This window comes from Drosophila kikkawai, chromosome 2R (genome assembly GCF_030179895.1).
Source record: "Drosophila kikkawai strain 14028-0561.14 chromosome 2R, DkikHiC1v2, whole genome shotgun sequence".
NCBI lineage: Eukaryota > Metazoa > Arthropoda > Insecta > Diptera > Drosophilidae > Drosophila > Drosophila kikkawai.
The window spans coordinates 8,851,706-8,879,109 of NC_091729.1; the positions used below are offsets into that span (position 1 = coordinate 8,851,706).

General features: G+C 42.1%; 4 protein-coding genes and 1 long non-coding RNA gene across 5 annotated transcripts; 2 read left to right on the forward strand and 3 right to left on the reverse strand.

Moving 5' to 3' along the window:
• Positions 1-22: 22 nt before the first annotated feature.
• NimC3 (Nimrod C3) lies at positions 23-975 on the reverse strand. The gene has a single exon (XM_017167890.2). The coding sequence runs from the start codon at positions 788-790 to the stop codon at positions 116-118; it is 675 nt and encodes a 224-aa protein (XP_017023379.1). The 5' UTR covers positions 791-975; the 3' UTR covers positions 23-115.
• A 1,317-nt stretch (positions 976-2,292) lies between these two features.
• On the reverse strand, positions 2,293-4,889 carry LOC138928171 (uncharacterized). Its single transcript, XR_011444658.1, has 3 exons — positions 4,791-4,889; positions 2,598-2,779; positions 2,293-2,532 (listed from the first exon to the last, which is right to left on the reverse strand). It is a non-coding gene; the product is annotated as an uncharacterized lncRNA (long non-coding RNA).
• A 4,428-nt stretch (positions 4,890-9,317) lies between these two features.
• Positions 9,318-11,794, forward strand: LOC108075324 (long-chain-fatty-acid--CoA ligase heimdall). The gene is made up of 2 exons (XM_017167733.3): positions 9,318-10,393; positions 10,786-11,794. Exons 1-2 carry the CDS (start codon positions 9,324-9,326, stop codon positions 11,759-11,761), a joined length of 2,046 nt encoding a protein of 681 aa, XP_017023222.1. The 5' UTR covers positions 9,318-9,323; the 3' UTR covers positions 11,762-11,794.
• A 1,183-nt stretch (positions 11,795-12,977) lies between these two features.
• On the forward strand, positions 12,978-15,388 carry LOC108075380 (long-chain-fatty-acid--CoA ligase heimdall-like). The gene is made up of 2 exons (XM_017167794.1): positions 12,978-14,047; positions 14,407-15,388. The coding sequence occupies exons 1-2, from the start codon at positions 12,978-12,980 to the stop codon at positions 15,386-15,388; spliced, it is 2,052 nt and encodes a 683-aa protein (XP_017023283.1).
• A 137-nt stretch (positions 15,389-15,525) lies between these two features.
• On the reverse strand, positions 15,526-17,975 carry LOC108075314 (insulin-like growth factor-binding protein complex acid labile subunit). Its single transcript, XM_017167722.3, has 4 exons — positions 17,129-17,975; positions 16,317-16,910; positions 16,062-16,259; positions 15,526-15,606 (listed from the first exon to the last, which is right to left on the reverse strand). Exons 1-4 carry the CDS (start codon positions 17,957-17,959, stop codon positions 15,544-15,546), a joined length of 1,686 nt encoding a protein of 561 aa, XP_017023211.1. The 5' UTR covers positions 17,960-17,975; the 3' UTR covers positions 15,526-15,543.
• Positions 17,976-27,404: the final 9,429 nt, after the last annotated feature.

The window sequence follows — 27,404 nt, forward strand, 5'->3', positions numbered from 1 at the left end:
CCAAAAGCAAGTCTAGACACTCTAATTAGTGTAAAAAATATGCTCGCTTTATTTAAGAGTTCAAATACAATGGTGATGATTCAGATTGGATTGGAAGATTCCCATACCCAGCTGCCTAATCTGTCGCCTTATCGGTTTCCGGCTCTGGGATCGCTTCCGCTTCCGGCTTGAGGCCCTTGGCCAGACGCTCGGCCACGCGCTGCATCAGCTCCTCCATGCTCATCTCGATCTGGACGCAGGCGCGCCGCGCGGGATCGAAGCGCTGCTCGTGGCCGCACTGCACCCGCTCGCAGCGCAGTCCGAGGCTGAACCAGCTGCTGGCATCCTTGAAGCCCGGCCGGCACTCGCACTCGTTGTGGGCCACGCAGAGGCTGTGCTCTGGACAGCCGCCCTGGCAAACTGGGCGGCAGGTGAGTCGGTGGCTGCTGTGAAGGTGCGAGGACTCGTAGCCGCGTTGGCAGTGGCAGCGGTCCGGCTCCGCGCAAAAGCTGTGCGCCGGACAGGGCTCCTGGCAGACGGGCTCACAGAAGCCAAAGAGAATGGTGCGGTAGCCGGGGCAGCACACCTGTATGTTGTCCCAGCGCACGAGCTCCTCAAAGGCCATGTAGTTCCCCTGGCTGGAGTTTCCGGGAGTAGATGGAGCTGGAGCTCTCGTCACCGGCACTTGATACTTCACACTGATATTCTTCTGGCAGTGTCCGGTGGTGATGGCCAGGCCGCTCACCTGCAGTTGCACTGCCGCCCAGATGAGGACGAGACCCGCGACCGGAGGCACCACTTGGAGCAGCATCTTTGATGTTGGATATCGTGTTTACGTCGCCGCGAGTGCACTAAACGCAGCCGCCGCAGATTAAAGTGAAAGCCGATCAGCTTCTTTTGCTGCTGTTCACTCAGAACAAAATCGAAGCCGTAATTCAAGTGCAAATGCACTTGGGAAATGCTTTTGCTTTACGAATGCCATGCTCAGTTTCCATTTCCCGCAAGTTTAGTTTATACGATTTGTAAATAAATACTTAATAAAGTGAACTAGTAATTCCCAAGTTTGAATTCTGCGACATGCCAAAACCAATTGGTAGAAATATTTCTGACAAACGATAAAACATAAATACTTGTATATGTTTATAAAATTGAGTTGATTTCTAGTTTAGGGTTATGATAGAAAATGTTTAGGACTTTAATATCTGATAAAGCTTTCCTTGAGAGTAAATATGCAGTATGAAGTATGGTATAAAGTAACATTCAACTTCATGTGTAACAATTTTCTTTCAGTTTATATTATCTTACATTCGCTTCGGACCATTTGCAGCTTCAATCGTCTGATAAGAGGGGGTCTGTCAAGCTCTTATTATTATTTTATTTTGCATCGGCTGCCGTCCTTATCAATAGCATTGGAAATGTACCGAGACGAACTTTTGGAGAGCATCGAGCTCGCTTCGAAAATGTTCGAGCCAAAGAAGGCTGTCGTATCGTATTTAGGTTGCAACCTTACAGTGTCGGTCTAGTCGTGGAAACCCATTAGATCGCTTGCAACAAGTTTGAAGCGCAACTGTTAACACCTTAAAACATAAAGTTTTATTAATTTTTAATACACATTTTATTTTAAATATTGACTAAAAATGTGTTTTTCAATATAAGAATCCACCATAAAGTGGAAATTATGTAATTGTAGCCTTAAACAATTAAATTTTTAGTTAGAATTAAAAGGAACAGCCGCCTAAAAGCGTGCTTTACAAAGCAGCTAACAAAGTCTTAAATCTGAAATTAGTTGCATATTTTAAGATACTTTTCTGTTATTAAACTTGAAATAAAGCTATTGAACATTATTTAGTTACAAATTATATAGTTATTTTATTTGAATTTAAACAATTTAATTTTGTAGCTTAATGAGAGCTCCCGATTTGTTCCTTGTTTAACTACTACTACTATACTACTATACTATACTTACTATTCGGTATAACCCATAAACTGTTAAACGTAATCCATGCTTCTTTCTTTATCAAAATATGCCACTTATTAACACAACCAATACTGTTATTACTCTTTTATGTAATAACTTAAATAATTATAATAATAAGACAGGTAAACTACTGGTTACAGGTGGAAAATGTATTTTTGTTCAGTACTTCGCACACTCAATTTTTCCAAGTGGACACCAGCATAGTACAACTCGACCCCAGAGACAAGTGCTGTTTGCCTCGAAGCCGAGCTCTGACGGATGCGGATGCCCTGCTCTCCGGAATACGGCTGTACGGGTGTATCGGCTCAGCGGTAGCGTTGTATGTGCCAGGCGGGTTTTGCATATGAGCTCTTCGTGCGCCTGTGTTGCTCGATATATACAAATAAACATAAGCAGCCAGCAGGCGAGCAGAAATGATTAGCAGGCCGAAAGACCAGAGGAGCGTGTGTGCTTTGTGTGTGGTGTGCAATGCTCCGATGTTGTGTTGTTTTTGCTGCGAGAGTGTATTGTGTAGACGGGTATGTGCGGCGTGCGGGGTCCGAGGTGGGGGGGCGGTTAATGTTACCCCATGAAAGCTAAAACGGTAACGGGCGACGTTCTCGCAAATTCGTAGGTATGTAACGTACACATGTTTACATACCCGTCCGTCTGTCTAAAGCGCGTGCGAGTGTGTGTAATGAGCAATAGCAGGCAGGGCAGGCAGCGCGAAAGCCGAAACCAGAAATGAAATGAAACTGAAATGTAATAGGCGGCGTGGCGGAGGGTATTCAAATATGCAGAGCAGCTGCAGTTGGAGAAACTTGCACCTTTTAACCTGGCAGGCTGAAGATATATTATATTGGAAAAATTAATATTCATCTGGTAAAATAAATAAAAACATCATTAGCATAATTATACATAAATCTAATTTAAAAGTATTTTAATTTTGTAACTGTAGTTCCTTATTTTATTTGTTATCTGCCTTGCACATAATGGTAGCGAGGTTTAAATGTAATCAAAAGCTTCAATTTCTGTAGTTTTTCTCTTTGTGTAAGACCACTTGTTTGTGTATGTAGCCATATGTACATATGTAACCATGTATAAGCAGCGCGACCTGTTCACATCCCCAATCAGCTTTTTTGTTGTTGCATGCTGACAGCGATGACGTAGCAGCAGCCATGGCACGCCAGCCTTCGCAGTGAGCGTCGCAGCCAGCGTTGGCGTCGCTGCCGGGCGGCGATGGAGCAGCAGCAACTCAATTTGTTGTGATTATCGGCGGCAGCGGCTGTTAGTTAATCGGACACAGACGTGGACAGAAATGTGGGACATGTCGCGCACAGGCGTTGTCGGAAAAGAAGGACACTTGACTGGAAACCACCAGACCTTTAGTGATAATCTATATAATAACAGTTTACCAAAAAAAAATATATGTATATTAAAAATAAAAAAAAATAATAAATAAATGCATATATATTAAAATTTAATGTTCACTTAAATTCCAAGTGGATCTCTTTCTTAAATATATTCACTTTTCAACGAATATTTAAATCCAATAATCATAAAAGTTTATTGTCTTTACTTTATTACTCAGTTACAAGTCCCTTGCTTACCATTAATCTGAAAATCAGTAAAAATATAGTTAAGTTGGAAAAATAATAGATTTAAGGGTTCGATAACCTTCTTTGAAAAATAAAAACAAATACCTGTTCTTTGTATTAAACAAAAGATTATGAGGTCTTTCACAATAGCTTTTTCTTAATAGGTCAATATTTCTTATAGCGAAATGCACAAGATAACCTTTTACCCCTAAATACCGGCTTAATTCAGAATAAACATATGTATATTTACGTTTTAAAGAATTATGAAAGGAAAATGTAATACTAAATGCATACTAAAAATATTAGTTTATTTTGAGATATTTAACAACTTTTTAAAACTTTATTCCTGGAAGATGAGAAAATTTGAATGCTTCTCAAAATCCAAGAAGTAGCTTGACTTTGGGATATCGCACTCAAACTAAGGAAATCCTAAACATATATGACATTCCAAGGCAAGATCTTTTCTTTAAGAAAAATGGCTTGACCAAAATAAATTGTCAAATTGACAGCTTGCTCTGATACTTTTCAACATACAGAGCATGGGAGGTTCTGCTCCACTTGGGGAAATTACAACAGTCATTGGTCGCTTTCAATGACCACGCACAATTCGAGCTCTATCGCAACCAGTATGGGTAATCCGAGTTCAGAATTTTCCACTGATCAACAATGACGACAGAAAATCGAAGCATCATCCAGAACAAACGGCTCAGAACGACGCCTTGAAAATAGAGATAGACATATTGTGTGAAAGGGAGGGAGAGTATGACTCCATAATCAGTGCATCCATAGCTATCTCCGATGATAGTGACAGTGATGATGGTGCCTATTATGGGGGCTGCTCAGATGCAATAACCGACCCGGTCGAGCTGATTAGCTTCTGGGCTTATCAGGCAAATGCACTTAAAATGAACTCGTGACTCTGCTCTGACGACAGAAGCAAAAATAGAACATCGGTAGGCTTTCCTTCTAATATTAAAGAGGCTTTGAGTATTCCTAACTGAGTGCAGTATCTTCTAGAGTTCGATAAAAAGATTACAAATGAATTGCATTTGGCCAATGGGCTCCACTGTGCGATGTTGAACTCAAAACAAATACACTTGAAGAACTCGAGGCAGTCTTTGACTAAGTTTATGATCTAAATTCTAGGGAGACGAATACATGCAACGATGGTATCCAGGCGAAGATAATTGGAATATGTTAGTTTCTATAGTTAAAATGGGTTGCCTTAGTTCCTAGCTAACTTTTGTTTTAAATACCGGTTTCTATTACTACTATTCCAACTATTGTATGTCCATTTGTATTTGCAAATGTGACCAACTAACTGCTCAAAAGGTGGACGTGAGAAGAGGGCCTGCGTCTTGGATCCCAATGCGAACACGACTGATATGTTTGTGTAGAAATAAGTTGGAATGAGTATGATAGAGGGGGGTCCAGGGGGGCTGCATACTTACGTACATACCCTGCCCGTACATCGCCCTAATGTACGTATGCTCGACTGTGGGCTTCTACTGGTTCGTACATACATATGTACATATGTAAGTATGTACGCTTGTCGCTCGGTCCGCTCGCTTGTTTGTCAATATGTACACATGTTATTTGATTTTCGTTTCGCTTTTTATGTCTGCGATGTGTTGTTGGTACATGAATATAAATGCTGTTTATCTCTGCCAGCCCCTCGCCCACCCCGCCTCCTTCTAGTAGTTTCTTTTGTAGTACTTGTGTGTGGGTATCGCCTCTTGTATGTACGGATGTACGTACGTACGTACATACATATGCCAGAGTGTGCTTCCTTATTGTTGTGTGTACTTGTTTGTTTGCCGCTAGTTGTTATTGTTGCTTTCGGTGCTGGCTGCTCTGCTCGCATGAACTTTTTGCTTTTGCTTTGCTTTGGCTCTGGCTTCGGCTTCGCCTCTTTCACGCCTGCTAATCAATGCTGTGCGCCGGGTGTTTTCGCTATATCTATATGTACACAAACAAATCTACAAAAGTCGCAGACATGCGGCCACCCCTAGTCGCAGTCCGCAGCCCCCAGACCTCTGCCCACATCCCACAGCCCGCACATTAGGTCACTCGATGTGCGTGTAAATATGTACAGAACAACACATCGTTACACATGCAGGGCCAATAGATGAACGGATGAATGGATGGATGGATGGATGAGTATATGCACAGATGGATAAGGGCCAGCATATCGGCAAATCCCGCTAAAGTCGCTGCATATCGGCCTGGGGATCAATTCTCATTGCCAAGCACAAAGTTCTATTAATATTTAAAGCTGGACAGATAAAAAAAACAATCTGATAATAATAATAATTTAATAAGTCAACTAATTAGTAATATGGGAATGAACTATATTCTTTCATTACCTTTAAAATATTTTATTCTAAATATTAAACTTTTTTTTATCAATTCCGCTTTCGGAGGACATTTCCGAACATTGCACCTTCTAGTATCTAAAGCAATAAAATTGTATACGGAACATTGCCCACATATTAATATTAATCTTTTGGTGTTTAAAACTAACAATGTTCAAAAATGCGACTAAAGAGAACTAAGTAGAAAAACAAGAGTTTATTCATACTTAACTAAGACGGTTACAAAATAATATTCTATGGTCATCACTTGTCCACCTTGACTACTTTGCTGTTGGTCTAAGCAGATGGACTCTTTCATTTACATGTTTTTATAGGGTATTGTAAACGTCCGCTCCTATTATTATTATATTATATTTTTTAACGGTAATGTTCTGAGCATTCGAATTCTGTGATGTGACCAATATATATTTCATTGTCGAAACAAACTTTCCACAAAAAGGTATAAAAGCCTCTCGAAGAGATTTACTTTACATATTATTTATCCCATATTCTGATATCAGGACTTATTGCTCTGCACCACCCTGTTTTATTTGATTGTTAGCTTTATTGCCTGTTCGCATTTGAGGTGAGCTCTTCCCCCTGACGTCTGCCTGTGCCGCTTTGTGGTTACCCCCAAACCCTGGCACCGCACATGCGATTACATTTGCTCGGGCGCCGCCCCCTGAGCCCCTGCCCGCATATATATTCCGATTTTTATATTTTCTTGCACTAGCCGATACAAGTCCATGTACCGCCGCTGCACATACCCCCTCACACTCGAAAATACATATAAATTTATATAGTTGCGAGTAGAGTAAAAAGAAACAAACGGGGAAAACAGAATATTGCAACTATTTGTGTTGTAGTTTTGATGCAATAACCCCCGCCGGCCTCATCCCCAGTGCCTTTGCAGTGAATGGTCACACTTGTTGGCATTCATGAGCTGCTGTTCATTGGTAAATAATTTCATAATAATGTTGTTCTTGCCAGCATAACAGCAGATAAGCTGTGAATTGCAACAATTGCAATTGGGTTAATAATATTTCCCTTGATCGCTCCCGTGCCCAGTCACCACATGTGGCGTTCAGTGTATGTAAATCGCTCCACGCAGCGCAAATGCTGGGCACATTCGCTCTGAGGTGCTTCCGACATTTAGCAATAAAATAAATTAAACAATAAATTATAAATTTGTACAAAAAATGACTGTTCGTCGAACAGGCGCCCAGAAACCCAAGCACAGTGGAAAACCAACAAAGCAGCAGCGTAGACGTCGACTTCAACTGCGACGCCGACAGCGACAGCGACTGCGAATGTTGTTCTTGTTGTTGCTGTCAGCTGGCCTGCGAGAAAGTTTTTTCCTCTCTCTCTCTACGTGACGCAGTGCGTGTGTAACCGGTGTGTGTGCGAGTGTTATGGCACTCGTCTAAGCGTCCGAGTGAGCAAATGGCCGTACGGGTTCAGGGGGTATTTCACGGGGGACATCCCCGTGAAACCCCGCCTTCCGCAGTACCTGCAATGGGTTCATTTTTACCTTTACGAACTCACAAACACACATCATGTGTGCATATGGGCGGAGTTGGCGTCACCTGCACTACCTGGGACTCGATCACATTACTAGTGCTTGGCCAGGGTCAGTTTTGTACTAAAATGCGAGAGTTGTAAACTAATATAACCATATAATATTTCATGGAATCATATTAAATGATAAAATCATAAAAACAGTAAAGAGAAATTTGAATATAAAACATTTCTACGCTCTATTACCCTATTTATTTGTTGATCCCGCGAATAATATTCAAATTTTTTAACCTTTAAATAATATATAATAGTAAAATAAATGTAAAATAAATTATTTATAAATTGTAATAGTTCATTATCAATTTAAATATGTTTTCATACGATAGTACGAAATTGAAAATTGATTAAAGTGCTACGAAAACTTTTTAAATATTATTTTTAAATTAATCTAATTTTCTTGTTATGATAAAGATTAATTTTCCTTCACTTTACCTACTTAATGGATATGGATAGGATATGATAATTTTGGAAAAATATTACTTATTTTAATTATTTTAATTTAATTTTCAGTTAACTTATTATAGAAAAATTTTGCACGAATTATTCTAGAAATATACAACTTTTATTTAGCCTAAACAATAATTTATAGGAATTTCACAAATACAACTTGTTGATTATTGCATTTTTTATTAGAGAAATTATTATATTTTAATGCATAGTTCCCAAATAGTTTCAATTAATTCATATTAACACTAAAATATATAATCTCGTGCTACTACTGATCTTTGCTCTAGATCCCATGAAATCAATAGCACTTTTATTCAAAGGTTTTATGATTCTGAATCCTGTTACTATCGCACAACGACCGCCACAAAATTTGTGAGCTCACGACCCCCGATTATCTTTATCGGCATCCGTCTGAGGGGCTTCTTAGCAGGGAGAATCGGGGCAGGGAAAGACATTGCCTAGACTATATCCCTTATCTGTCAAAGCCCGAATCATCCCCGATGTTGCTGCACGTGTATGAAGATCAGAAAATTTATTCCTAACGACAAACAAGAACTCTTGACTAATCGGTGTCCGCGCTGCGATTGATTGCCAGATTTCTGTACTGTGGATTTTAAAAGAATATTCGATTTAATAAAGAGGGCTGACTATAATTATATATATATATATATTAATTATAGAAATTCTTTGACTGAAGTTAAGATTTATCAATTGCAGATTAATGATACGAAAGGTATTCCAGTATTATCATCTAATCAGCTACTAAACTAGTAACAATAAATATGAATAATTTAGTTAATATTATAAAGCAAGTAAAATGGATAGGAATAGGAGCACATTAAGACACAAACTACTAATAGTCTTTATGAAGAGATTACAGAGCGTTCCTTTCCTGTAAAACTTGTCTGAATATTAAATCCTATCCTATGAATGAATACGATCTTGACTATAATATAATATTTATATTTTTACCTTATTCTACGTAAGAAACTTTTGTATTGTATTGTAAGAGCTCTTACCGCATTAAGAATTTCTTAAATTACAATTACATTTCACATGTAAAATTTGCCAAGTCATTCTGTTTGATCTCATTAATACTGCATTCATCGAAAAATGTTATATATGATCAATATTTATTTAACAAACCTGTAAATAATGTTATATTCTACTCTGTACCTCTTGTACCTTTAACTACATGTAGACTACAGATTCCCAAAGCCAGGGTCCAAAGGTTCTTTAGATTTGTGTGTCCATAGACGTGGCTGAGAGCCACAGTGCGAAACATGCATGAGACTCAACATCTCTGCCTGCTACATATGCCTTCTTTGGGCTTATCAGCGTCTGGTGGCGATGGCATAAATACCCGTGCTCGGGATCTTGCCGGGTTTATTCGTCGCGAGTGCCTTCAGCATGAACGAACTCAAGCCAGCCACACGCTACACCAGCACCTCTCTTCACGAGGCTGTCAAGCTGCGCCTGGACGAGCCGGGATCCTTCTCGCAGGGAGTCGTCCCCCAAAACATTCCACAATTCTTCGCAGAGGTGTGCGAAAAGTATCCGGAGCTTCCCGCCCTGGTGTGGGAAACCCCAGGAGCCGGAGTCGATGGCTGGACAACTTTGAACTACCGCGGGTATCAGGAGAAGGTGGAGCAGGCTGCCCTTATGCTCTTGAGCGTGGGCCTCGAGGAGCGGAGTTCCGTGGGAATCCTTGCCTTCAATTGTCCGGAGTGGTTCTTTGCCCAGTTTGGCTGTCTGAGAGCTGGTGCTGTTGTGGCCGGAATCTACCCCAGCAACTCGGCAGAGGCCGTTTATCACGTCTTGGCCACCGGAGAGTCCACCGTATGTGTGGTGGATGATGCCCAGCAAATGGCCAAACTGAGAGCGATCAAGGATCGCCTGCCCCGACTGAAGGCGGTGATCCAGCTGCACGGTCCTTTTGAGACCTTCGTCGACCAGGAGCCAGGCTACTTTAGTTGGCAGAAGCTGCAGGAAATTACCTTTTGCAACGAGCTCAAGGAGGAGCTAAAGGCACGTGAAGGTCGAGTGTATGCCAACGAGTGCGCCATGCTGATATTCACTTCGGGTACTGTGGGCCTTCCCAAGGCTGTGATGCTCACCCACGACAACATCATCTTTGATACCAAGGCAGCGGCAGCTTGTCTGAAGGATGTACAAATCGGAAAGGAGAGTTTTGTCAGCTATTTGCCCCTGAGTCATGTGGCTGCCCAGATCTTCGATATATTTTTGGGACTATCCCATGCCGGATGCGTGACATTTGCTGACAAGGACGCCCTCAAGGGAACCTTGATAAAGACCTTCCGTAAGGCGAGGCCTACAAAAATGTTCGGAGTGCCGCGAGTCTTCGAGAAGCTTCAGGAGCGACTGGTGGCTGCGGAGGCCAAGGCAAAGCCTTACTCCAGGCTTATTTTGGCACAAGCTCGAGCTGCGGTTGCCGAGCACCAGACCACATTGATTGAGGGGTGAGTTGACAGAATGCTGAACCAGTGAAATATATGCAGGTTTTTAAAAAGGGTTTTTTACAACTTTAGTTGCATTTACACTTGGTGATCCCAGTTAAGTTATTGGAACTAACGTCAAAGGGTTAACCATTCATAGTTTACCCAGGACGAACTTTGACACTTAGTTACATCACTGGAAACACCAAATCTGAAACTCATCAAGAATGGATTTCAGTACCAAACACTTAAAATATATGTCGCTAGATTAGTATTAAAGACTACCCGTGGTTGATACGTGATTTGAACCTTTGAAGTTAGGTTTTTTTAAAAGTTCTGTGGGTCTTTGTATAAAAATATGTTCGGTTCATTTATCCAGAACTTTATCTAATATTTTTCTGTATTTTTATTTTCAGCAAAAAACCTTCGATTTACGGCAGTGCAAAATACTGGCTGGCCTCTCGAATCATAAAGCCAATTCGTGAGATGATAGGTCTGGACAATTGCCGGATTTTCTTGACTGGCGGAGCCCCCACCTCTGACGAGATGAAGCAGTTTTTCCTAGGCCTGGACATTGCTCTGGGCGAGTGCTATGGGATGTCGGAGAGCGGTGGTGCAATCACTCTGAACGTCAATATCAATAACCTGTACAGTGCGGGCACCTCAATCGAGGGACTGACTTTGAAGATCCAGGACCCGGATAGCAATGGCCAGGGGGAGATTCTGATGCGCGGTCGTAGCATGTTTATGGGTTACCTGGGACTGCAGGAGAAGACCGAAGAGGCCATCAAGGAGGATGGCTGGCTGCACTCCGGCGACTTGGGGTACATCGATCCCAAGGGAAACCTTGTGATCTCTGGTCGGCTAAAGGAGCTCATCATCACCGCCGGCGGGGAGAACATTCCTCCGGTGCACATCGAGGAGCTAATAAAGAAGGAGCTGCCCTGCGTGAGCAATGTCCTCCTGGTCGGCGACCATCGCAAATATCTGACAGTTTTGCTGTCCTTGAAGACGAAGTCCGATGCCAAAACGGGGATTCCATTGGATGCACTACGTGAGGAGACCGTCGAGTGGCTCCGCGATTTGGACATCCACGAGACCCGTCTCTCTAGTCTTCTCAGCATACCATCGGACCTACAGCTTCCCAACGACGCCGCAGCTGTGGCTGCTGCCCTGGACATCACTGCCGAACCCAAGCTCCTTGAAGCCCTCGAAGAGGGTATAAAGCGAGCGAACAAGAATGCCATCTCCAACGCTCAGCGGGTTCAGAAATTCGCCCTCATTCCCCACGAATTCTCCCTGGCCACCGGAGAATTGGGTCCGACGCTCAAGATCCGGCGGAACATTGTTCACGCCAAATATGCCAAGGTCATTGAGCGCCTCTACAAGTAACTCAGCGATGGTAATCTCAGCCTACAAATATAATACTCACAGTTTCGACTTGATTAGACTTAAATTGTAATAATCATTAGTATTTTAAGCATTTGTGAACTTAATATATTTTTGTATAAAAGTAAAAAAAAAGGTTTATTATTATTTCCTCGGTTTATCCAACTAAGGTTTTCTTTTGAGCAAAACATCTTAAAGCTGCCACTAGAACGATAACTAAGAATGACTTCTATGTTGTAGGTTTTAAGGGTAAACCCATTTTGATAAGGATAGATCAAAATGTGTATATGATCGAACTGAAGCATCCATTGCCATTTGCACATTCTACAACTTTTTTTATATAAAAATACATAAATGTCAGAGTTAACATCGACAGGAGCCCGTTGTTAAATCGTTTCCGGCTCGGCAATATCCGATAGCCAAATGTAGAGAAAGAAAAGAGCTGCTTTGAGTGATTGCGATATACCATAAGAAGCCAAGGAAGGCTAAACCTGGGATAACTTGGTATCTAGTCCTAAAAACTTGTCAACATATGGCGGAGTTAAATATTATTTGTAAAACCAAGCTGCTTTTTCAATCAAGATCAAGAAACTAAAGATTGTGGTTGCAGTCCGTCTGTCTGACGCATAAGAAAATTGCTCGACAGCGACTGGAAAGAGTTGACACTAAGGGGTCGACACTTTGGACATCTTAATACAACAAAATCATCAAAAATGTTTTTTAATTGTTTCTAAGCAAGGGGTTATGCTAACCTCGTGACCCCAAAACACGGTATAAGGTATGTAAAACAATATTTTAAAAACGAACAAAAACCGTATTTTATTGCTCAAAAAAAAAAAAAACAAAGACAAACGGACAGACGAACGAAAAGACGGACGGACTGGATATAGAAGAATTTATCTAATTAGTAGAATCAGAAATCATTTTAAATTATAATTACCTGTAAGGGTATAATAAAAGTAAGAAAGCTTCAGGCAATGGTGCTGGACTATGATATACCCGGTAAAAATGTAATTACTTGGTAAATATGCGCTGACGTTCTCTGGAAATGTATATCTAATTAGATGATAAACAAGAGAGTTATTATTCAATAAAGTTTTTACCTCCGTCTAGCTCTCATTTACTAGAGTTAGTTGAGTTTCGAAAAGGGGTTTCGCGGTTGACATAAATACCTGTGCTTTGGATCTTACCGGGTTTATTAGTCGCGAACGCCTTCAGCATGAACGAACTTAAGCCAGCAACACGCTACACCAGCACCTCTCTTCACGAGGCTGTCAAGCTGCGCCTGGACGAGCCGGGATCCTTCTCGCAGGGAGTCGTCCCTCACACCATACCCCAATTCTTCGCGGAGGTGTGTGAAAAGTATCCGGAACTGCCCGCCTTGGAGTGGGAAACCCCAGGAGCCGGAGTCGATGGCTGGACAACTTTGAACTACCGCGGGTATCAGAAGCAGGTGGAGCAGGCTGCCCTTATGCTCCTGAGCGTGGGCCTCGAGGAGCGGAGTTCGTTGGGCATTCTTGCTTTCAATTGTCCGGAGTGGTTCTTTGCTGAATTGGGCGCTTTGAGAGCTGGTGCTGTTGTGGCAGGAATCTATCCCAGCAACTCGGCAGAGGCCGTATATCACGTCCTGGCCACCGGAGAGTCCACCGTATGTGTGGTGGATGATGCCCAGCAAATGGCCAAGCTGAGAGCTATCAAGAAGCGTTTGCCACGACTGAAGGCAGTGATCCAGCTACACGGACCTTTCGGGAACTTTGTTGACCAGGAGCCAGGCTACTTCAGTTGGCAGAATCTGCAGGAAAGGACCTTTTCCAAAGAGCTCAAGGAGGAGCTAAAGGCCCGTGAAGGTCGAGTGTATGCCAACGAGTGCGCCATGCTGATATTCACTTCGGGCACTGTGGGCTTTCCGAAGGCTGTGATGCTCAGCCACGACAATATTATCTTTGAAGGCAAGTCCGCAAAAGCTTTCCTGGAGAATATGATAATCGGATCGGAGCGTCTTGTGTCCTATTTGCCTCTGAGCCATGTGGCTGCCCAGATTACTGATTTGATGTTTGGTCTAATCTGTGCCGGATGCGTGACATTTGCTGATAAGGACGCCCTTAAGGGGACCTTGATAAAGACCTTCCGAAAGGCGAGGCCCACGGCGATATTCGGAGTGCCCCGAGTCTTTGAGAAGATGCAGGAACGACTGGTGGCTGCAGAGGCGAAAGCTAATCCCCTCTCCAGGCTGCTACTGGCCCTGGCTCGAGCTTCGGTTGCTGAATATAGGACTACATTGATTGAGGGGTGAGTTGGAAAAGGCTTAACCTTCAAACATTAAAAAAGTGGGTAAGGTCAGGGTAATGCCACTTTTTTGTATAAGGTTCATAATAAACACAAAAAATGTGTAGGTTTGATCTGCTCATATGGCTTAGAAATCCCATAAAAACTTGCCCATGTTTTTATTACTCCTAGGTCAAATAGTAACTTTTCATTGTTGTTTTATACGAGTTAATCTTTTTGATGTAAATCTTTAAGAGACCTTTGTTGGTCTAATTTAAGTACTTTAAATGTTGTGATTCTAAAATTTTTGTCTTGACCTTATAAGTGCTTAGATTTTAAAAACAATGCATTAACGACTTTATATTGAACTCATTTTTCCTTAGAAAAACCCCCTCAATGTCTGAAAGTGTTAAGTATTGGCTGGCGTCTCGCCTTGTAAAACGAATTCGTGAGATTATTGGCTTGGACCACTGTCGCTATATCTTGACGGGCTCGGCTCCCGTTTCCGTTGAGGTGAAGCAGTTTTTCCTGAGCCTCGATATGCCTCTGGGCGAGTGCTATGGGATGTCGGAGAGCGGAGGTATTGTCTCTATGAATGTCGGTAATCAAATGAGCAATTTGCACAGTGCGGGTCCTACGATGAAGGGACTGACTATAAAAGTCCAGGACTCGGATGGGAGTGGCCAGGGGGAGATTCTGATGCGGGGACGAACTATTTTCATGGGTTACCTGGGACTGCGGGAGAAGACCGAAGAGGTCATCAAGGAGGATGGTTGGCTGCACTCCGGCGACTTGGGGTACATCGATCCCAAAGGAAACCTCGTGATCTCTGGTCGGCTCAAGGAGCTCATCATCACCGCCGGCGGGGAGAACATTCCCCCGGTGCAGATCGAGGATCTAATAAAGAAGGAGCTGCCCTGCGTGAGCAATGTCCTGCTAGTCGGCGACCATCGCAAGTATCTGACAGTGTTGCTGTCCCTGAAGACGAAATCCGATGCCACAACGGGGATTCCATTGGATGCATTGCGTGAGGAGACCGTCGAGTGGCTCCGCGATTTGGACATCCACGAGACCAGTCTTTCTAGTCTTCTAAACATTCCGTCGGACCTTCGGCTTCCCAACGACGCAGCAGCTGTGTCTGCTGCCCTGGACATCATTGCCGAACCCAAGCTCCTTGAAGCCCTCGAAGAGGGTATAAAGCGAGCAAACAAGAATGCCATCTCCAACGCGCAGCGGGTTCAGAAATTTGCCCTCATTCCCCACGAATTCTCCCTGGCCACTGGAGAATTGGGTCCGACGCTCAAGATCCGGCGGAGCATTGTTCACGACAAATATGCCAAGGTCATAGACCTTCTGTACAAGTAATATTCTCTTTTGTAAATTGTTCTTTTAGGTTTTTATGTTATTTTTAAATTTTTCTACACGTTAGACTTATTTTTATTATGTATTTATAAATCACCAAAATAATTATTAAGTATATATGAATAAATTGGTTATTTTTGAAATATATTGTCGTATTTTCAGGGGGGACTATGGATCTCATTATTGTTTCTTTGTGGCTGCCATTCACCTTTGTCGACGTACTGAAATAAACAAGGTTTTTCTTGATAAAGAAGAAAGTCAAGCTATTCAAGTAAAATAATTTTTAAACATATATTTTTGTAGTATGTTCAAGTATTAATCTAAAAATATTATTTTACAGTTCAAAATAAAAATATCGCTTTGTATTTACACTTTTAGAAGTCACTACAAGCTGCTTGTATAAAAGCCATAATATTAGACAGTAATTTAATTGAATATTTAGTATCTTGAAGATAAGTATTTTGTAAAATAAGTTGTGTTTTGTATTTGGTTTTTGATTCCAAAGCGCTCTGAAAACTCAAAAAGACAAACAAAATATTAGATGCCATTTTAAAATTCTCTATTAGGCCTTAAAACTCGATTTTTCTATCTCTAAAGTAAACTTTTCTTTGCAAGATATGTTAAAGTACTAGGAAATGGCCCGAAGAACGTACAGATATTTAAGGCCTTAACAAACCATATTATTAAGCGCCTTCATCCCGCCCTTTCTGCCTTCATTTCGGTCGACGAACCGTCGCAACCAACGTAATCCGGCAAACGCCAAGGCAATGGCCGCCAGCATCCAGATGATCACCGATCGCGAGTCGAATCGGTCCGTGGGTATCTTGGGCCAGGTAAGAGGGGGCGGTGAGGGGTTCGCCTCGTCATAGGTTTGCTGCAAGCGAAAGTCCATCGATTACCCCTATTTTCCAGGCTTTTCAGCGATACTTACCGCGCACTCGCACTTGCTAGTCTTGTACTGCGAAACCTCTGCGGCATTCAGCAATATAATGGAACGATTGGTGTCTCCTTCGGTGCAGTCCACGCCCTTGATGTTCTTGAAGTCGTCGTTCCAACCATTCAGCACTGACCAGGGACGAGCAAAGTTCACGGAGGTGGGCAGCTCCCGCACCAAGTTTTCGATCAACCAGCCACAGTTGAAACTGTTGTCCGCCAAATTCAGGTACCGGAACTGGCGCAGACTGGCCAGATCGATGGATCTTAAGCGATTCGAGCTGAGATCGACATGGAGGGAGAGGCGATTCAGAGATGCAGGCAGTCGCTGCAGGAAGTCCACATCGGTAAGTGCGTTACCGGTGAACTGAATGAGCCGCAAGTGACTTTGGTGCGCCAATGCGAGTGGCGGCAGCTGTCCGATTAGGTTGTGACCAAACATAATCTCCTCCAGCTGGGTGTTGGCATTGAAAAATGTCTCTGGGAGCGTACTCAGTTGATTGTAGCTCACGTCTATTTGCAGAAGACTGACGAGCGTCTCCAGACTGTCTGTATGTACAGATTCTACAGAGTTATGGCTGATGTTGAGACGCTGTTGTGCAGATTAAAAAAGGTTAAATATTGTATCATCTTAAGGGACTATTTCCAACTCCATTCATTATTAGTTTTGAAGAATTGGAAGTCCTAAACATAACTAAAAATTGGAAAACTTAAAAAAATTTGAAAATATTTCATACTTACAAGAGGTAATAGATAAAACAAGTAAGAGAATTTTTAACCCTTTCTTATTATTACAATTGGCAATCTCACCTCCAATGAGTCCAGGCCCGATAAGGCTTCCTTTGTAAGATTTATCAATTTATTGTAGCTCAAGTCCAGGCTCTGGAGCTCAAAGTTCTTGGAAAATCCCAGTGGTTCCAAGCTCTTCACTTGGTTATTTGACAGATTCAGGTGAACCAGACGCGCCAGTCCCCGCTGGCTAAGAAATGGAAGGCTAGTAAGAAGATTCTGATCCAGGCGAAGACTCCGAAGGTGTGTATTAGTCTCGAACGAGTCCAGTTCTATGCGCTCTATTAGGTTATGCTGAAGGGACAGACTTGCGAGGCGGTGCAGACCCTGAAAGGAGCTGCCGTCGATGCGCTGCAGTAAATTTCCATTCAGATGCAGATGCTTCAAGTGGGACAGCCCGTGAAAGGTCTCCTCATCGATTTCACTGATCTGATTGGAGCTCAGGTCAAGCAGCTGCAGCTGGGGAAACAGCGCGAAACCTTGGGACCTCAGTCGCCTGAATGCGTTGTAACTCAGGTCCAAAGAGGTGAGAGCACCTAAGGGCTCACTGGACCAGGACCTAAGGGTGCTAAGATTGTTGTGGCTGAGGGAAAGGGACTGGAGTCTGGCCAGTCCATTCAGAGAAAAGTCCTCAAGATCATTAAGTCCGCTATATTGCAACTCCATCTGAAGAAGATGTCCAAAACGCACGAAGAAGGCATTCTCCAGGTGCGACAGGCTGCAGTTCCTCAGCGTAAGCGTAGTCAAGAGCTCCGTGTCCCGGAGCAGGGTCACCTCGGTGTGGTTGCAGTTGCTCAGCTGCAAGCACTCGACCCTGAACAGCAGCAGGAGACTAACTAGCAGCCGATACATCCCGTGGAACACTTGGGCGTAGACTAACAAAACAGATCTGGGGCTTCTGTAACCAGAGCCCTTATCTTATTGCAGCAGCCTGTAGTTTCAGCCGACAGCCCGTCAAGATAGGTAATCTGTTGATCAACTGGTCGCCGTTTGTCCACGGAAAATATTTGCTCACCTTTTAGTCAAAGTAGAAGGAAAAGCTTGCCTACTGTTTCACAAACTTGCAAAATGCATCTACTAGATGCTGAAAACGTTGTGAGAAGCAATTTTGAGAAGTTCTATTTTGGTTGCGACTAAATCTATTCAGAGATCTGCATTATTATGAGCTTAGTCACAGGAAATACGAAGTTTCATCAACTAAATAACCAAAGCTCCTGTGCTTAAGTTCCATCTCGAAATCACAAAGTTTTTGTATTTTTCCTGAGGATTAAAGCCTTGCCAAAGAATTATATTTTTACAAGAGGCTCTCAAGGTAATGATGAGGAATCTCTGACGCTGAGCAAAGTAATTTATTATTAGTTAATCTTTCAGTATATAGTCGCAAGGTTTAGTAAAGCTTTTAAGTACGTACAAATTGAGATTATTTTAAAATGTTGTGAGCATGAGGTATTTCTACAGCTAATACATATAACAAGTTATGGGCCGGAATCATTTTTCCTTAATTTAGTTTTACTGCACTTGTCGGATGTCAGATTTTACTGCAGTGACACTCTTGCTTATGAATTCATAGCAACACATAATATGCTAAATCTATAAGAGAAATGTAAATATTACTAATGAATGCAAGCACAGCTGGAATGGAAATGGCGCAAAATCCTGTTCAACCAAAAGCACACGGAAAATAATATTTTTTCAATTTAATTAAAAACAATTTGGTTCTGAACTGCTTAAGTGGATTTTATAAGAACGAATTGGTATATTTGTAATATATAATATATATTTTTTAATAACATTATAAAGTGTAATAAAGAAGTGTTCTTTAAATGTAACTTTAAAATTCTTATTGTGTATGTGCATTTTATATTGATATCATTTCGGTTGGCTGCAGCTATGAATATTTTAATTGAAATGTACAATTCACACAATTGAAATATCTTTGCTTGGGCAACGCCCAGTTTGCTTTATTTATGTATTTGGTTTTCGCCTGCATTTTAACCTTTACATTATCCTGTTTGCAGGACTCGACGGCATAAACAACATGTCGAGCGAGTCCTCCCTGCATGTGGAAGGAGTTTCAAATAAAGAGATAACCAGAACACAATAGCCACAAAAAGCAATGCAGTGGACATGGCAAATACACGATGAAACCAGGTAACACCATTATGACCATTCAGTTTGCTCCCTTCCGCAATTGTTGCCGCTTTTACTTATTCGGAGGTTGTTGGATGGCAAATTGATTTTGATATGTTTAAGGGCCCAGGCCGGCGGATGTGAGAGCTTAACACCTGTGCGAGAGTGCACTTCCGCAGCAATGCCATCACATATTTGAGTTGCGGCTGACCTGATTCGGCTTAAATGAAGAGGTAATGGCGTAGCTGGGAAGATTGCACTTAAAATGAATTGTAAGGCAATAAATACAATAACACAATCAGGATAATATTGTGAACTTTCAGGCTAAGTACAAAATTACCTAAATCAGTATAAGTATCTAAGCACACATCAATTGATTATAGACAACATATTATGTTTTAAGCTTAAATAACTTAAAGCTAGCTGGTAATTGCAGACTATTATAATCATTTTGTATGACAGAAGAGCAACAAACGGACATGTAAGTTTCCTCTGCCTTTCTCTTACCAAATAAAAGCAATTCAAATTGATTTTCCAGCCGAGATGTGGTTTTAAATTTATCCTAGAACAACAATGCCGAGCGGCGGAGGAACTTTGACTTCTAGGTCTTCGCAGATAAAAAGTCGGTCCTTGCGCTAAAATGACAAATTTAATATGTACTCCTTGTCTGCCGCTTGTTTGTTTGCCTTCCCGACGCTTTAGCTGCATTTTCCTTTTTGGGCAATGCAATAAAAAGGAAGAAGAAATGACCAAGCCTTGGCCCAATGCCAGCCAAGGCACGCAGGACGAGGCAGAAAGGACGGCCAACACATTTGCCAGAAGCATTGCAGATGGTTGGGAGCAGGAGCAGGAGCAGGAGCAGGGATATCTGCACACTTACCAACTTGTTTTTATTCGCAGGCAAGTATGGGATTCCCAGCTCTATTGCAAGGACTCTGCCACATCGACTGTGTGTGTGTGTGTGTGTCTGTGGTATTAAAATATTTTCGTACATATTTCAGCTGCCAAAATTATTTCAATTTAGTTCCGCAGAATAAATTGGTTTCCATTTTTGCCAGCTCGAGGGTTTTCAGTGATTTTTTCGTTTTCCTAAAATGTTTTCTCGAGTAATGAACATAAAAGTGGCAAATTATTTACTTACATGAATGATACTTATGTCAAATGAAGTCTCGGGATGAGATGTAAGCATGTTCCTTGGCAAAGCAAATTAAATATTTAAGCCTGGGATAATCTAGCTCTGATCCTTGGATCACAGCGGTTTACTTGGAGGTTAAGTTAAGCAGTCAACTCAATCTGTAGATTTTTGTTAATAAAAAACTGCTAAACAGGGTTGGTTTTGAAATGAATTTACTAATCATCTGCTTAGCAGATTTTTAGCCAAAAATGAGAGTTGGTTCATTTACTTGCCTTTACTTGGTTTATTTTCAGTTTTAGCCATTGTTACATTTCTATTCACTGCACATTAATTTCCCTGGAAATCAAATCATTTCAAAGACCCCGGCAAGTTTACTCTTTTCTATAAATATTTCAATAAGCGCATTGTCCTCCGCACACGAATAAGATTTTTCTTTTCTTTTTTTTTCTGCCAAACTCCCATACAGAACTCATCCGGAATGCATGTCCCCTCCTCCGAAACCTCACTGTTTCCTCAGCGAAACCCTTGCTTCATTGTAATTGTAATTCTGACCATTGGCAGAGTCATAACATGGCGTGGAAAAAGTGTAGCTAAGCTCACTGAAAGGTTTATTAGCTGAATGCTTGCCATTTCACGTTTAAAAGGAGTTTTTCCTATTTACTTAAGCAAAGTAAAATGAAGAACACTAGAGGTATTTTGCTAGCGTTTTTATAGTTTTCTCAGACCAATCAACTAGGTTCTTAATGGGTATATTTGGTGGGTTAACAGTTTTTTTAAGTTGGAAAAGTAAAACTTGAAATATAAATAATGATTCAAAGGCTTGTCAATGCTATTTTACCTTATTTACCATAAAAATATATATATATATATAACATATTGATATATATGATATGGTATTAAGTCTCGTTATCATCCCCTTTTTAACAGTTTAAAAGAATATAACTCCTTCGATGCTTTGTACAGTGTGACTCCTTTGTTACCCTTGGGCTGGCCTAACAAAAACAGAGAGAGAAGTTACCAAGTTTTCATTACCGGAAGCACATGACTGCATTTAGTTTGTGTTTCCTTTCTGCCTTTGCAGTTGCAACAATTTCCACTGGCAGTGTGAGGCTGTGTTTATTTATTTGGGTGTGCTATTAAAATTTCGGCATGCCAACAATGAACGAATGGGAGCGAATTTGAGTCCGGGACACGTATGCGCAAACGGATAAGGACGGGGACACGGACCTGAAATAGTAGCTCCTGAAACTGACTGACTTGCCAGACTTTTGGTGGCGCTTTTCGGGCTGCATGCCATTTTTACTTTTTCACTTCATTTCCGCAGCCCCAGAACGAATCGCAGTCCCTATTCCAATCCCGTTGCCGGGCTTGTAAAAAAATTCCATTTGCGGTCTGCCGACTGTTTTTGTTTTACGCTTTCCTGTTTTTGTTTCCCGCTGTGGAAAACTCCAGGGTTTTCAATGAATTTTTTAGTGCACAGGAGTTGGAAAAACGTGACGTAGGCGGTGTTGTTTTAATTGCTGCTGACAACGAAAGTTTAAGCAAATCAGAGCTGAGTGCATTCCATTGGTAATTGCTGGAAACAAAAATTAACAAAAAGTGATTGAATAATCGATGTCCCTGTATGGGTTAGTTGCGGTTGTATTGAAACAAATTTATAATTTATATACAAAATTAAAATCTGAACATGCATTCAGGCAGTTGTATACATAATAAATATCTATAGTTGTTGGATCCAAAGTTTCTAGATTTATTATTTTAATATTTTAACGCTCTCAACTTGGTATTGTTGCCAAAAATCTTGTTATTAAAAAGCTTTAAGTACCACATTCCTTTGTAGAGTCTTCATCTTCATTTAATTTCCGAGAACCGCCCCCCTCTCTGGCTTTTCAGATGGATGCAGATGCAAATTCGTTGACAGTCGTGTGCAAAAGGCGAGCTGAGTGATATCTCAGCTTACCCGGCGGCAACAGTCGTAATAAAGCGGCTCTTCCGCCCCCGCCGCGCCTTTCTCGCATCAAAATGGCTGACTGCACACACATTTCCGGGCGAGGACGCCGTGTTGCATGCCAATAAATCATATGGCTCCGAGTGCGGACTGCACATATACGTGACGGGGCGAAACGGAGCGGGATCCGAGAAGGGTGCTGGTGCAATCGGCCATGTTATTATTGTTGCTCTTATTATTATTATTGCTCGCCATCGGCACGATTGAGTTCGTTTCGCTTGGCCCTTGCGTTGTTGCCGGATAACTGGCTGCTTGCCGTCGGATGGCTGGCCAAGTTGACTTGTCATAAAAATTGAAATTGTTATCAACTCGTTCGTGCGTCCGACATTCAAGGATTATTGCATTATAGCAACCAGAACGCGGCTGAGAGTACAAAGCGAGACGAAGAGTGGACGAATAAGCCAATTATCTGTGGCGAAATGGGTCCTTCAGTACCCTAACTGTTCAGCTGAAGGAAGCTATGAACCTGATGCCTGGAAATTAAGTATCAAGTTTTCCTATCTAGGAGTTAAAAGTATTTAAAAATTATTTATTGGATTTTATTTATTTATATATTATCAATTATTTTACTCTTTTCCTTTTTGTACGTGACTGAGTGCACTTTTCCCTTGGAAAGTTATTATGTCGAGGATTGGGCGGGGTTTGAGCACTTAATGGAATACTCGCGTACAGGTGCCCCGCCTTGGGAGTAGCTGCAGTGGGTTGAACATCCTGCTGCCTCTGAAGCCTTCATACGGATTAAAATTCCGATAGAGTCCCTCTCCCTGTTTGGCTTATTTTCCGCTGTTCATCTTTGCCGATAAGCCGCTCTGCATTGAAAATTCACCAGCACCGGCCATCGAAGTGGCAATAAATTTCCCTCCTTTCGCATATCATTTATCATATTTGACTCGATTCGAAATGAGGAATGTGCAGCCAGCAGCGAAGCGAAATGCCAAATGATTGTCGAACGTCAAGAGCCAAGGCAATTAAGGCTGTCGAGTTCTTTAATCTCAATAAAGATAAGAGTAAGGGAATATAAGATGTGCAAGGTGCTTAAAAGGAATCGAAAATGAATCGTTGACTGGGGGATTACGTTAGCTTAAACAATGTTCGTAGTCATAGTTATTGAATACCTTAAAGAAATTCCTTATCTAAAAGGTTTCGTAAATCAAACTTAAACTGTAAATGTTATAACAACTTTCATATTTACAAGATATGACTTCTATTTATATTATATTTCCATTTTGAATGAAGTTTTCAAAACCGTTCGACTTTTGAGGTTGATCCCCAAGGCCAACACCTTTTAATCCATTTAAAATTCCAAAGTCCTCGACACAGTTTTCGGCAAGGAGCTAAGAGCGGAGAGGGAAAGTTGAACTCGGATTCACTTCATTTGACAGCCACAAAATCAATTGGAAAAGTGAGAAGCGAAATCAAGCTGCATAAATTATAGAGAAATCAGGAAAGCAAATTGAAACAATTGAGCGCCACGGAGAGCTGTCAGGAACTGTCAATTTGGGCGAGCCTCAAATGCAGTTTCCGTGGGGCTCTGTGCACGAAATTGCCGCGCTTTGCTTTTCTCGGTTCTTGGGTAGGGAATGCAACCAATTTTCACTTCCTGGAAATGGTGCGAAAAGGAAAAGTAGTCCGGCCAGAAGCTCATGAAATCGTCCAGATGTGTAACCTTAAATAGCAGTGCAAATTAACGCATGAACGTGTGAAGGGATGGCTTTTCCGAGTGGTGGAGTAATCTTTATTGAGTATGTTTTTAATCTGGACCGCGTCCTCTATGTCCTCTCGCTGCTCTTCTTCCTCTGTATCGGTATCGGAATCGTAATCGTTGTCCAATAGTCGATCGCCTATCATCTATCGGTATCGTATAGGTAGTCTCCTAAACAACAACACACTCGTCACAAAGGGAAAGGTTAAAGCTTTACTCTTCTAGGATATATCCTATGATAATGCAGTTTGTCTTGTAGCTTTCTATGTTTTCTTGCCTGCATTTCATTCTATTTGTGGCTTGTTCATTTATTACACAATTCGGCTTACAAGTCTGTAAATTTCATTACACGATCCCAAACGAAGGGAACTGGACGAAGGGAAAAGAGGTTCGCGGGAGTGCGGCTGCAATGGATTGAAAATGAATGCCAAAACCTTGATATGAATTAATATTTGAGCAGGGCTGCCAAGTGGAGCAGACATCTAAAGGGACTGGGGGCAAAGGGACATGGCTTTGCATCGAATGGACATTGGTTAAATGGGTCAATTCGGAGCGATTGATTGGCACGTTGGCTGTGTGCAAATATTAAACTTTTTCCTTAGCGGAAAATTTATTTAAGAAACTTTTCCCGCTCACAGCCATAGCTATTTGCCCAGACCAAGATATTCCCTTCGTGTTGGCGGAAGTGTGATATCTTCATCATTGCCTCGAATCACCTTAAAAGTGTAATAATATTCTGACAGAAATTGTTTAGCCAAGGCGGAGGCAAAGGTTAAGACAACTGGAAATCAGCAACCCACAAAGGCAACAAACAATAAACTGGGGGAAAGCCCGAAACGCCAACGAGAAAACACGAAGCATGAAAAATCAAAACAAATAAGCAAACAGGCAGGCAAACAAAGTGCCAAGCAAATTAAATAAAATCCGCACAAACAAAGAACTGTGGACTGGCCCCAAAAAGAGGAAGCGGCGACGGGATACGTACAAGGATACACATGCACAAGGATACTGGCGCAGGCCACTTAGATGCGGTTGACACAGCCACAGGATGCGAGAGTGTGTGTCTGTTTTTGTTTGTGATAAAAATGAAGCAATTGAAAGAGCCGCGACAAATGCCAACAACAATGGCTGAAAGCGAACGAGGCGGGGCGGGACGGGGCTGGCGGGTGAAATGAGACCAGAATAGAGAGGGAAAATTAATTAGACTTCCTCTTGGCTTCAACTCTTGTGAGCCCTTTTCATTCAATTAAAGTGTGCAAACTAATAATAGGAATAGTCAGTTAGCTCAGTCTCCTGTTTTCTTTACAGCCAGGCATTTGTGGTTTACCCAAGTTCATTTCGAATCAGTTTTCTTTAATATAAATGGTGTTCGTATGGCAGAGAACAACTCCATAGGAGAAATGATTAGTTTTTACCAATTACATATATCGATATATAGATATTGATTTTCACTGAAAAGGGACATCTCCATCATTTCCCATCAGGAATTGCCAACAGATAATTAAGGTAACTGTACTCCCCCAGAAAGAAAGTAAAAACAAGAGAGCGGCCAACACTACGTATACGTAATTAAAGACGACTGCCTGCATTGGCCTTGCTGAGTAACCAAAGAAAGTAAATTGCCGAGCCCTGATGAAATTTTCTCTGCAACAAGATCCCTGCCCCCTAGCCATATGGGCGGGGCTGTAGTGGAAATTCAGGATATGCATGTCCTGCAGCTACCAGCCTGGGCCGTCTGCCCTGCGCTGCATGCCAGGTGCGAATACTGGCAATATCGGCAGCATTCATTCATGGATACCAACCGATGGCAAACGGCCGAGAAAAAGGTGAACGGGAAAAGCCGAGCAGTACTCCGACCTGCTCCTGCCGTGTCCTTCGTTCACTTTGTCGTCGGGTACCAGCCCGACGAGGTTTGGGAGCCACTGGAAGGACCCACAGGAATAGCTGCAATGGAAGGCTCTGAAGAGCTTAAAGCCCAGCAAAAGAGAGTGGGAGCGTAACGTTTTTTAAGAGACGCCGGCCCACAAGTGTCCAGGGCCAAAGAGAGCGCAGCTTTGCAGCTTCCTCCTCCAGCTGTATCTCTCTCTCTCTCTCTCTTGCAACGGTTTCTTGCTCAGCAGGCGCCCTGTAGTTTTGAGTTTGTGAAAGCCATTTTTCATTCATACGAACTTACTTTAAATTAATTTTTTTGTGGGGTCATAAATCATTTTTGGCTCTGGACCTACGCATGCTGCTTTTGTATGTAAGCTCGTCCTTATGTTCGTGTGTCCGTATATCGTTCCGCACAAGCGAGGGTGTAAGCTTTTGTATCGTGAATTTGACCCTTTATGTATGAATGAATGTTCTCCAAGTATCTTTCAATACTTTGAAGGAAAATAAAAAAACCTTTCTATAAATCCTCAAAACACTAAAATAATAAGTACGTTTTCAGGTATATAATAACATCCTTTAGTCAACGTGTTTGGGGTCTAAGGTGGGAAGAAGCTTTTGCACTAACAAGCTTTATTTAAAGTGTGAAATACTCCATTTACGAGAATATCAAACATTATTAAAATACAGTTTCTGTGGCACTTTGTTATTTTGTTTTCCATCTAGACCCGACTTTAATACACTTTCTATCATTCAGGATAGCCATAAAAGGGCATAAATGGGCATGGGCTTAGACGAAATTGCTGTTATTTCCAGGGATCGACAATTTTAAAATAACAGTTATCTGTTATCTGTATTATATTCATAACTCTAATTTTTAGATCTCTGACCCAATTAAAAATTAAATGAAATATATAAATATTATATTGGAGTAAAATCCGAGCCCGATCATGCACAACTGTCACAGAACCACTCCGAATTGGCACCCTGTATTTGTGATACTTTCGAAGCTCTGGAAAGAGAAGCTGCGCACATCTTTGGCGCTCTCTTACAGCCTCCGAGTCCGTGGCCGAGGCGAGCTTTCCGGGAAGGGCTTTAAAGCTACCGCCTAAGCCACACAGACAGACACACGTGCCACCACACGGACTTCCAGGCGCTGTGGAGTCGCGAGTGCGAGTCCTGACGACTGGCAAGGACTCGTGGCCCATCTTCCAGCCTGGGGGCTGTGGCATCGCAGCGTCGAACTGGGATGTCGGATGTCGTGTCTGCACAAGGATGTGTCGTGGGATGCTCGGCTGCGCTCGGCCGCCTGTCGTGCCTCGGCTCCTCCAGCGGACTCTGCAGTCACTTCCAGCGGCGCCTGGCTGCCAATGCTGCACAGGCATCGGGCTCAGTTGGTGTTCCGGTTTCGGGTTGTGCTGTCAGCTGCCTTTTGCCTCCAAGCACGGCCGAG

What these genes read in the sequence shown, in the direction of transcription:
- LOC108075314 (XM_017167722.3), bottom strand. Translation starts at nt 17,959, where the DNA reads ATGTATCGGCTGCTAGTTAGTCTCCTGCTGCTGTTCAGGGTCGAGTGC. An exon ending in CGGGCCTGGACTCATTGGAG is followed by an intron (nt 16,911 to 17,128) that starts GTGAGATTGCCA and finishes TCTGCACAACAG; the next exon opens with CGTCTCAACATCAGCCATAA. An exon ending in CTAGCAAGTGCGAGTGCGCG is followed by an intron (nt 16,260 to 16,316) that starts GTAAGTATCGCT and finishes TTTCGCTTGCAG; the next exon opens with CAAACCTATGACGAGGCGAA.
- LOC108075380 (XM_017167794.1), top strand. Translation starts at nt 12,978, where the DNA reads ATGAACGAACTTAAGCCAGCAACACGCTACACCAGCACCTCTCTTCAC. An exon ending in AGGACTACATTGATTGAGGG is followed by an intron (nt 14,048 to 14,406) that starts GTGAGTTGGAAA and finishes ATTTTTCCTTAG; the next exon opens with AAAAACCCCCTCAATGTCTG.
- LOC108075324 (XM_017167733.3), top strand. Translation starts at nt 9,324, where the DNA reads ATGAACGAACTCAAGCCAGCCACACGCTACACCAGCACCTCTCTTCAC. An exon ending in CAGACCACATTGATTGAGGG is followed by an intron (nt 10,394 to 10,785) that starts GTGAGTTGACAG and finishes TTTTATTTTCAG; the next exon opens with CAAAAAACCTTCGATTTACG.
- NimC3 (XM_017167890.2), bottom strand. Translation starts at nt 790, where the DNA reads ATGCTGCTCCAAGTGGTGCCTCCGGTCGCGGGTCTCGTCCTCATCTGG.